The following is a 10533-nucleotide window of genomic DNA, read 5'->3' on the forward strand; positions in this document are numbered from 1 at the left end:
TGTGGTTTAAACGCCGAGGCCCGCGCGACCGCTGGAGATCGTGTCTCGCCAGAGTTTGGCTGTTGTTCCCGACGTGGGTGAATGGAGCGGTCGCGAGTGGTTGGGCGGGAGGGGTCCGGCGGGGTAGGAAGCGGGGTCCGTATGTCTGGGAGCCGGGGCTGGGGATTGGGGGCTGGGACTAACCCCGGGACGTCTGTAGCGCCCAGCCGGTTGAGCCACGGCCTTTGGACTGCGTCCGCAACCCACGGCGGTTCGGTTCCGATGGGTAGCAGGGCCTGTGCCAGTCCCAAACCGCCAACTCTTCTGGAACTTAGGGCCCCTGACTCAGGCTTCAAGAGTTAAGAGCTGGATTAAGTGCCTGTCGGCTCAAGATCTGGCTTCTCCCTCTGCTTAGCTCTTGTTTTTGCATAGACGTGCCCAGGGTAGAAAGTTGGGTCTGTGCTACACCTTAGGTTCTTTCATCTTCCCTAACTCCCAGGGTTTAATGAGTATTTCACACCCCTAGGTAATCCAGAATGGCTACTCTGATCTATGTTGACAAGGAAAATGGAGAACCAGGCACCCGTGTGGCTCCTAAGGACGGGCTGAAGCTGGGGTCTGGGCCTTGTAAGTATACAGGCGGCAATCAGGTACACAGGTATTGTGAATCAGTGGTGGGTGTGGCCTGGAGCTGGGGGAGGCATTCAGTATACTTTGCCAGCAATTGGAGTCAGGTTTACCCAATACTGCTACTGCCAGGTTCTTGTTATGGGTCTCTTTTTCATGTTCAGTATCTTAATGAGATTATTTAAGAGGGTACTGAACTGAAGTACTGTTAGGCATAGGACCATGCCGCTGTCAAAAAGGGGTTAAGTTTGGGTGTGAGAATTAGGCCACGTTTATAGGCAAGGTCAGCCTTCAAGTTGCACAGGCGTTTACTGCTGGAATAATCTCACGGTAAGACTTTTTCTTTAGCAGTCAAAGCTTTAGATGGGAGATCTCAGGTTTCAACACCACATGTTGGCAAAATGTTTGATGCTCCACCAGCTTTACCTAAAGCTGCCAGAAAGGCTTTGGGAACTGTTAACAGAGCTACAGAAAAGTCAATAAAGACTAATGGACCCCTCAAACAGAAACAGACAGCCTTCTCTACCAAAAAGGTAAGTGTTGGTTATAAATAAAGATGCTGTTTAAACACTTAAGCTCTTGTGACTCTTAAAATGACTATTGGCATCCTACCCGACTTTCTCCTGTGTGAATAGAAAGAAATAGAGGCTAGCAAACATAGATTAGCAGAAGAGAATCATCATACTGTCTTTGTGGACTTCCCCTGTAACTCGAGATCACGTCTCAGTAGCAGCTGGTGAATTTTTTTTGCCTCACCTGCCCTTAATGAGTGTCTTGAAGCAGATTGATTGGTAGAATGTACTTACAGATTAAAAAGTACTGAGAGGGAGGGTATTTTGCAAGAGGTCACGTTGCTAATATAACAGCTCAGGTGCTGCCATCCTTCTCCCTTCCTTCCAGAGCAAGCACCAGTTTTTTAGGTTATAACGTGGTAGCATGTTGACCTTGGTATGTGTGTTTACAAACTGTAGGTTAGTGCATCCTAGACTGAGAGGACTTGGCTATGAAAGATAACTTTAGCATGTGGATTAACACTTCATTTCACTAATTGTTTTGTTTAATGTGTATTAGGAAAAAACAACTAGTACTTGATCTCAAACTGAGACTTACATGTGTGGTTTTAGGACAAGGATGTCTTTTTAAAAAAACTGAGTTGAGTAAGAGAAATGTTAAATGCAAGTATTGCAAGGATATAGCAAAAGTGATGAGAATCTGACAGAACTGAAATGTGGGAAACCTTGCCTTAGGGATTTCCTCTAGCCATGCACATGTGACGTAAGCATAAATCAAGACTAAGCAGGTTTCCATTTTGGCCCACCATTGTGGACTGCCTGCCAATTCCAGACTAGGGAATTATCCACTGTGGGCTTCTAAAGTCCTTGGCTGTCTTTGGCTGCCACTTACTCTGTGTATTTGAGGAACACAAATTGGTTTTTAAAACTAACCAAGCAAATAATTTAGGTAACACTGATGGAGACACCAACAGAAAATTATATTTCCAACAGCCAAAAATGGCTTCCAGGATTAGCTTCTGTTCTAGGTGATTCACGCCCATTTTCTCCTTTGTTAGGTTGGGTGATTGAGTCAATTAGTTCTGAATTAACTCCACTCTACATTTTGATAACTTATGCTAACAGGTGCTGATACTTATATTTTAGAATTAACTTTTGAGCCATGATATTAGAATTGCTTGCTGAATTGTATTTGTGTGTAATTTTGAGAATGAAGGATTATGGTTTCTTAGAAGTCAGCATGAAATTGAAAACAATTTAAAATGGGGTGAAGCAGTCACATGTCTTAAAGAAGCCCTATGATCTCTTGTACTAATCAGTTGACAAGGCTTCCGCTCTCACTAATGTATGTTTTCTTGGGTTGTTTTAGATGACTGAGAAGACCGTTAAAGCAAAAAGCTCTGTTCCTGCCTCAGATGACACCTATCCAGAAATAGAAAAATTCTTTCCCTTCAACCCATTAGGTAATATCTTTTGGTATTGCACAAATGCTTTAGCCTTGAGTTTCTCTTAGGATCCAATTCAACTGTAACTTGATATAGCTATGAATAAGACATGTGATCCAAGACTGTAACAAGGCTGTCTGAATCTGGGTTGCTTTGAACAAATACACTTGTTGTGAATTTATTTGTAAGGTATAATCTTAGGTCAGAAGAGGAATCCGAGCTAAGATGTGGAAAACATTGTTCCTGTCCTCAAAAGCTAACCACCTAGGGGGAGATTACACCTATTCAACGTTAGGGGACAGTCTTCTTAGAAAACCATTTAGAAAGAGGGCTCTATGTCAAGTTGAACAATGCCTGAGGGCTTCCCTGGTGGCTCAGTGGTTAAGAATCCGCCTGCCAATGCAGGGTATGCAGGTTCGAGCCCTGGTCCGGGAAGATCCCCCATGCTGCAGAGCAACTAAGCCCATGCACCACAACTACTGAGCCTGTGCTCTAGAGCCCTCGAGCCACAACTACTGAGCGCGCGTGCCTAGAGCCCGTGCTCCGCAATAAGAGAAGCCACCGCAATGAGAAGCCTGCACACCACAACAAAGAGTAGCCCCCACTCGCCACAAGTAGAGAAAACCCATGTGCAGCAACGAAGACCCAACACAGCCAAAAATAAATCAAATAAAAAATAATTAAAAAAAAAACAACTTAGTTTCTTTCTAAGCTAAAGCATTTAGTCAGCAATACTAACTATATACAAGTTGTGAATCCAACCCTTGCTTGTCCTATTTCTCCACAAGCATATTAAATATTTCTTAAAAAAAAACCCCAAAAAACAATGCCTGAAAAATCCACATAGCCAGTGAAAACGTGCTTTTTTTTACTCCTTCAACCTGCTACACGTATCTGAAATATTTTCTATTACAGAACCAGCTTTTCAAGCTTTTTTTTTACTCACATTTGAGGAGAGGCTACCATACGCCAGGCACGAATAAGCTTGGGATGCAGTGGTTAACAAGACAGGCCCCACCCTGAGAAGCCCATGATTTGGAGGGAAAGTCAGGCACTGAACAAATCATCTCACTTTGAGTGTGAGCAAGGAGAAACACAGGGCCTGTTAGGGGGACTGAACCTAGCCTGTAAGAGCAGGGAAGAGTTCTCTCAGGAAGTGACACCCAGTGGAGTCTTGAAGGATATAAGGAAATAGTTGGGTGAAGAAAGGACAGGGCAGGGCAAGAGCGCTGTAGCAGATCAAAGTGTGTGCAAAGATCCTGAGGCAGAAAAAAGGACTGGAGTGGTTCTGGGAAGCTGGAAGGCAGAGGTGAAGGATGGTACTGGTGAGGGGGTGGGGACAAATCACACAGGTCCTTTGAGATTTCTGAGTTGGATTTTTTTGCCCTTTGATCCAAAGAGCATTTAATCATTCCACTAGTATACATCTAGGTTGTTTCTGGCTTTTATATATTACAAAACAATTATGCAATTATTGTTGAGAGTTTGTGAGTCTCTCTGGAGAGTAAACGGCAAGAAGGATTGCTGGGTCTCAAAGCTGTGTGATTAAGTTTTGATAAAATGTGGTACATCCGTTCTAATAATTACCATTCAGGAAAATGAGGTAGATTTATGCATATTGACCAGGAAAGAGGACTAAGATATGCTGTGTTGGAGGAAAGAGATATTGCTAAGTTGCCTTCCAAAATAGGAGCATAAATTATTGAAGCCACCTTCAGTGGGTGAGGATGCCTGCTTCCCCTGTAATCTAACTGCAAATGTTTTAAAGCTCTAATCTTAATCAGAAAGGTAATTGGTATTTTATTGTTTTAAATTGGGGTATATGAGTGTGTCTGAGCATATTTGACTATTGGTCATTTATAGTTTTTTAATTTTCTGTTTGTATCTTTGTTTTCTCTTGATTTTTGTGACTTGCTTACACTGTGTGTGTGTGTGTGTGTGTGTGTGTGTAAGTGTGTAAAGAACTCAGTGGATAAAGGTAATTAGCCCTGTATGTTGCAGACTTATTTCCTCTGGGGTCTTTTGTCTGTTTATGCTTTCCTTTACAATTCAGTGTTTAAATTAAGTAGTCACATATCACTCAATTCCTTTTTGAATTCTGAGCTTTATCAGTCTTGAAAAAGAATAGACCAATTCCTAGTATTTAGGCTTTAGAGAACTTTCGCACTTCAGAATATGATGGTTCTCCGTCCTTCTTTGTTCTTAGCTTTTGAGAAAATGCTTAAATTAACCTCTTGGGGAGTTTTGTTAAATTACAAATTAAGTTTTATGACTGTGATCAGTCTGTTCAAATTGTCTGTTTCTTCTTGACTACCTCTTCGAAAAGAGGCAAGACTCTAATCCTACTTTTGTTACTGTCAAGAAAAATTAGTTGTTTTAAATAATTCCTAATCTGAAAGGCACTTGGATTTTAAGAAGAAATGTTGCCTAAAACAGCATTTCTTAAATTTGTTTTAGGACTTTTACACTCTTACAAATTAGTGAAGACCCCAAAGAACTTTTGTGTAGTGTTTATGTATTCTATATTAGAAATTAAAATTGAGAAATTAAAAAAGAATTAATTTGTTTAAAAACAAACACATTGGGAACATATGTATATATATAACTGATTCACTTTGTTATAGAGCAGAAACTAACACACTATTGTAAAGCAATTGTACCCCAATAAAGATGTTAAAAAAAAAAAACACATTACATTAATGTACGTAGCTTGAAACAAAATTTTTTTTACATGTATAAATTGTGAGAAGAATGGCATGGTTTTATATTTTTGAAAATTTGCTTAATTTGGCTTAACATAAAACAGCTGGGTTCACATGGATTCTGCAATCTGTTGCATCTTGTTTTGGTTGAAGTATATGAAGAAAATCTGGCCTTATGCAGACATGTATTTAGGAAAGAGAAGCATTTTAAGTCTTTTATTTATATATTTATTTTTGCTGTATGCGGGCCTTTCACTGTTGTGGCCTCTCCCGTTGCGGAGCACAGGCTCCGGACGCGCAGGCTCAGCGGCCATGGCTCACGGGCCCAGCCGCTCCACAGCATGTGGGATCGTCCCGGACCGGGGCACAAACCCATGTCCCCTGCATCGGCAGGTGAACTCTCAACCACTGCGCCACCAGGGAAGACCTTAAGTCTTTTAGATAAGTATAGATAGTTTTCTTTGCCATTACACTAAAATTCAACAAGTGGCTGTTTCTGTAGGCATAGTTGCAACGTGGAATCCAAAACCGTTTCAGTAAACATTGTGTGCTCTGACAATAAAATCCATTGGTCTGTTTTGCATTTTGAAGGTATCTTTTATCCTGCATTTATCACCATTGATCATTTAGAAATACTGGTACCCTGGGAAATGTAGGTCATGTTGAAATGTTTCATTATGAAGTATCAAAAGCACACTCATTAATATCACCACTGATCTAATCAGAAAAGTCTTCAGTATTAGGAAGCTCTTAAGCTAATGCTTACAGATAAGTTTACTGATATTCCAGTTTTTTTTCCCCTTGAAATTGTGAATTTTATCATTGGCAACAAATACCGTTTCCCTTTAAGTGGTAGACTTCTTTCATTCCTCGGAAAATAATGTGCAACACATATCCAAGGCTGAGTTACCACAGTTTGTCTTTCAGTTCTTTCAAGTAAATGCTGTCCAGGAATAAGGCCTCTAGTTTAGCTTGCAAATCAAATAATTGCACGAATCTTTTTTTCTTGGAAAACACCATGGTCCTTCAGTATGCGGTAGATGTGTTTTATGGCATACTTCACATCATATACAGAATACTAAAAAGACATGTTCTCAAGGGTTGAGAGCTAATAAAATTAATACTGTTTACTGCATGTGGTAAAGTATGTGAAACGCATTTTTTACTGCAAATGAATGGCAGCGAGGAATATAGTGACTACTAAGCATAGTTTATTGCCACTGCCTTGATTCATGCACAGCAGTTTTCTCTACCATTGCTTTTGGACCATCATTGTAAATGTCAACACAGTGGAAAAACATATTAATATTATTATAAAAAATAGTTTGAGGGCTTCCCTGGTGGCACGGTGGTTGAGAGTCCACCTGCCGATGTAGGGGATGCAGGTTCGTGCCCCGGTCCGGGAAGATCCCACATGCCGCGGAGCAGCTGGGCCCATGAGCCATGGCTACTGAGCCTGCACGTCCGGAGCCTGTGCTCTGCAACGGGAGAGGCCACAACAGTGAGAGGCCCACGTACAGAAAAAAAAAAAAAAAAAATAGCTTGAGCTCATGGGCCCTGTGAAAGCTGACCACCCTGAGGAGTGCTGCCCTGACAAAGTACTTTTCTGTGGCAGATTTCGAGAGTTTCGACCTGCCTGAAGAGCACCAGATTGCACACATGCCCTTGAATGGAGTGCCTCTCATGATCCTCGATGAGAAGAGGGAGCTTGAACAGCTGTTACACCTGGGCCCCCCTTCACCTCTGAAGATGTCTTCTCTACCGTGGGAGTCTAGTAAGTGAACGAGTGCCCTTCTAGAAGGTCTGTAAACAATCTGTGTCATAACACTTCCATTACCATGGGGACAGGTTGTGCAGAAGGTTAGCCTATAAGTAATTTCTATCCTTCAGACTGCAGGGATAAGGTTTCAGGATAATGAAAACTATTCTCAACTGGTACTGCTTTTTAGTCCCAAATGTAAAATTGTCATTCTGGAATCGGGACAGTCTTAGATACAAGCAAAACCAGAGGAAATTTAGTGTGTAACTTCTTAGGTTATAAGCTGAAGTATAATAAACTTGCTTGGAATGAGAATTCCAAGCTACACCCAAAGCTCGTGTAGGATCAAGACCCACGTAATAGCATCAATTGGCAAACCTTTACTGCAGAAAGTTTGAGGTCTTGGTTCAAACTGGTGGTCAAAAGCCATCATCAGTATGTTTTCTATTTGTTCTGATGGAATACCTCACACTATTTGCTCAATTGCATTAATGATAATTGTTGGCCCTTACTTGGGTCTCTAAGGATGATGGGATTTCAGGTACTTCTATGATTTATCTCATAATGAAGGTTAATTCTGTGGCCACAGCCACTTTCCAAGAAATAAGTGAGAGCGGGTATGTGTGTGTGTAGGTGGCGCGGGGGTAAAGATTCCTTAGACAAAGGGAAAAACAAGAATTCATGATTAAGAGTGACAACTGGTGTGTGTGTTGATGGACACGAGGATTTGCAGATATTGAACAAGAAATTCCTGTTTTCTAGATCTGTTGCAGTCTCCCTCAAGCATTCTGTCGACCCTGGATGTTGAATTGCCACCTGTTTGCTATGACTTAGATATTTAAATTTCTTAGCACTTTATAGTCTGTGGGTATGTATTAATAGTTTGTATTAATAAAGCAATTCTTTGTTTAACAAACTCTTCCTAATATTGTGGTTGGTATTGTTTGGAATTTGCTTAAAACAGTATGAAAACTAGTAGATGTGTTTAACAGACAAGAGTCTATAATCTGAGAAGAGAAGTTTGTCCGAGTTAAAAAACTTTCCCTGAAACCCTCTGCTTTGTTTTAACAGCTTGTTTTAGAAGCTGCCACTGTTTTCCCTGAAACATATACCCCACCATGTGTACTTTACTACCTTTTTGTGGCCATTAACTACTGACAGTTAATAGATCTCTTAATAGGAAGAGCTACTTCCAGCTCACTGTGTCTGTTGCTAGGCATTCTTTATTGCTGGTTCTGTTTAGCTTCTAATGCCTTCAATACTCTGTATTCAGTGATCAGAATTTGAAAGGCTCTAAATCTGAGAATTCTGCCTTCTTGAGCTCTTCAATTGGGTTCTCTGAAGACCACAGCAGATAATTTACTGATAGTAAGATCCACTTTCTACCTATAGGAAACTATTTATTTGCTAACTCTATGTTGGGAATTGTTTTTAAGTCTTTAATAAGCATTATTGTGTTTCATGTTCATGACCCTGTTTTTCAGATGAGGACAGTGAAGCTCAGAAGTTCACTGATATATCAAAGACACGAAGAGCTAGAAAATGATAGAACTGGTATTTTGATTCCATAGCTGAGATTGGAATCAAAATATCAGATTGCTCATGGATTTTCTCTTTTTTTCTTTTTTCTTTTGGGCAGAGGGGCTGGATGATGTTTAAAAAAAATTAATTGTTGCCACCATTTTAAATTAAGAGTTTCACATATCTTTGGTTTTAGAGCTTCTCTTGGAAAAGCAGACCTGTTTATAGTAGGCCCTTGTTTCCAACACCTGGTGGAGTGGCTGCCTTTTACGTGAAGTGTGGGTTTTCCGTCCTCTGAACCCTATGTGAGATGGTTTGAGGGGAGAACTGAAGTATTCCTCTTACTCTCTCTCTTCTGTGACTCAGCCTATTTAACTCACTTAACTTGCCTGGGCCAGGCAGCCAATTGAATTTGATCCTTGCTAAATACTAACTTATATAGGAAGGCTTTCTCCTGAAACATCTGTAGCATCTATAGTCAAGTTAGAATGTGAGCCTTTTCTTTTCCATCGTTATTAGAGGAATCTGCAAGATATTAGGCATGAAACACTAGGAACACATATAGATTCTGATCCTGAGTTTAAAACTTCTTTTTTTAGTTTTATTTACTTAAGAAAAATGAAAAAAATTTTTTGGCTGTGCTGCTTGGCATGCAGGGTCTTAGTTCCCTGACCCTGGATTGAACCCATGCCGCTGCAGTGGAAGTGCAGAGTCTTAACTATTGGACTGCCAGGGAAGTCCCCTGACTTTCAAACTTTGACCCTGTAAACATAGCTGAACCAGCCTGGATTTCTGAAATTAGTAGAAAGACTTCTAAAAGAGAATAAAGTAAGACAACTCGGCACTTGACTTTAAGGGAGAGGATTAGACCTTATATCCTCAGGTATAATAGGGCCACTTTGAAAAGCAAAGCCTAGTTTTGAGCGACTTTCATACCCTACAATATACTTAGAAACTTTGGAAAGTGATTTGTTGTGGTGGAGGGAACAAAGGGCTGGGAGCAAGGCAACTGGTCAGTCCTTTACCAGTTAGTTACTGCCCTTGGTCAGACCTGGGCACAATTGATCTTCTCTTCACTGCTGTTAGCCGCAAAGTGCTTAATATTTGTTGACTTTGAGAATTTTAAACAGATGCTTTTCCATTAATATAGATAATTCTTTTTGTGGGTATTGTTGCTGTTTGTAAACAGTTTATTAAGTAGCATGTGTTTTGCTTCATTACTTGAGAAATCTTATGAGAAGCCCTGTTTGGAAATCTAATCTGTCCAAGCAGTAATACCGTAGGATTAAAGTTTCTTTCAATCACAGTTCCCCGGCACTGGACTGAAACATGCTCTTACCTATGTAAGGTTCATCCACACCTAACTTCTTCTTTAAAAAAAAAAAAAATTATTTATTTATTTATTTTTGTCTGTTGGATCTATGTTGCTGCACGTGGGCTTTCTCTAGTTGAGGTGAGTGGGGGCTCCTCTTTGTTGCAGTGCACAGGATTCTCATTGTGGTGGCTTCTCTTGTTGTGGAGCACGGGCTCTAGGCATGTGGGTTTCAGTAGTTGTGGCATGCAGGCTCATTAGTTGTGGCTCAGGGGCTTAGTTGCTCCACGGCATGTGGGATCTTCCCGGACCAGGGCTCGAACCCGTGTCCCCTGTGTTGGCAGGCGGATTCTTTTTTTTTTTTTTTGCGGTACACGGGCCTCTCACTGTTGTGGCCTCTCCTGTTCCGGAGCACAGGCTCCGGATGCGCAGGCTCAGCAGCCATGGCTCACGGGCCCAGCCGCTCTGCGGCATGTGGGATCCTCCCGGACCGGGGCATGAACCCACGTCCCCTGCATTGGCAGGTGGACTCCCAACCACTACGCCCCCAGGGAAGCCCTGGCAGGCGGATTCTTAACCACTGTACCACCAGGGAAGTCCCACACCTAACTTATTCTTGCATTGGCATTTTTCAGGTTTCAAATTCCCTTTAACCATTCTTGCATTTCAAATTCCA

General features: G+C 41.3%; 1 protein-coding gene across 2 annotated transcripts; it reads left to right on the forward strand.

Annotated features, from left to right (window-relative positions):
* Positions 1-12: 12 nt before the first annotated feature.
* PTTG1 (PTTG1 regulator of sister chromatid separation, securin) lies at positions 13-7947 on the forward strand. 2 transcript variants are annotated; one of them, XM_029217613.1, is made up of 6 exons: positions 13-73; positions 506-606; positions 955-1139; positions 2488-2581; positions 6881-7039; positions 7787-7947. In XM_029217613.1, the coding sequence occupies exons 2-6, from the start codon at positions 516-518 to the stop codon at positions 7864-7866; spliced, it is 609 nt and encodes a 202-aa protein (XP_029073446.1). In that variant the 5' UTR covers positions 13-73; positions 506-515; the 3' UTR covers positions 7867-7947. The 2 variants fall into 2 exon arrangements, with proteins under 2 accessions (XP_029073446.1, XP_029073447.1); XM_029217614.1 differs by having other exon boundaries at positions 70-123.
* The last annotated feature ends 2586 nt before the right edge of the window (positions 7948-10533 follow it).

The sequence above is a fragment of the Monodon monoceros genome, unplaced genomic scaffold, assembly GCF_005190385.1.
Source record: "Monodon monoceros isolate NGI ecotype Baffin Bay Population unplaced genomic scaffold, NGI_Narwhal_1 Super_Scaffold_12, whole genome shotgun sequence".
NCBI lineage: Eukaryota > Metazoa > Chordata > Mammalia > Artiodactyla > Monodontidae > Monodon > Monodon monoceros.

What these genes read in the sequence shown, in the direction of transcription:
- PTTG1 (XM_029217613.1), top strand. Translation starts at nt 516, where the DNA reads ATGGCTACTCTGATCTATGTTGACAAGGAAAATGGAGAACCAGGCACC. An exon ending in CAGCCTTCTCTACCAAAAAG is followed by an intron (nt 1,140 to 2,487) that starts GTAAGTGTTGGT and finishes GGGTTGTTTTAG; the next exon opens with ATGACTGAGAAGACCGTTAA. An exon ending in CTTTCCCTTCAACCCATTAG is followed by an intron (nt 2,582 to 6,880) that starts GTAATATCTTTT and finishes TTTCTGTGGCAG; the next exon opens with ATTTCGAGAGTTTCGACCTG.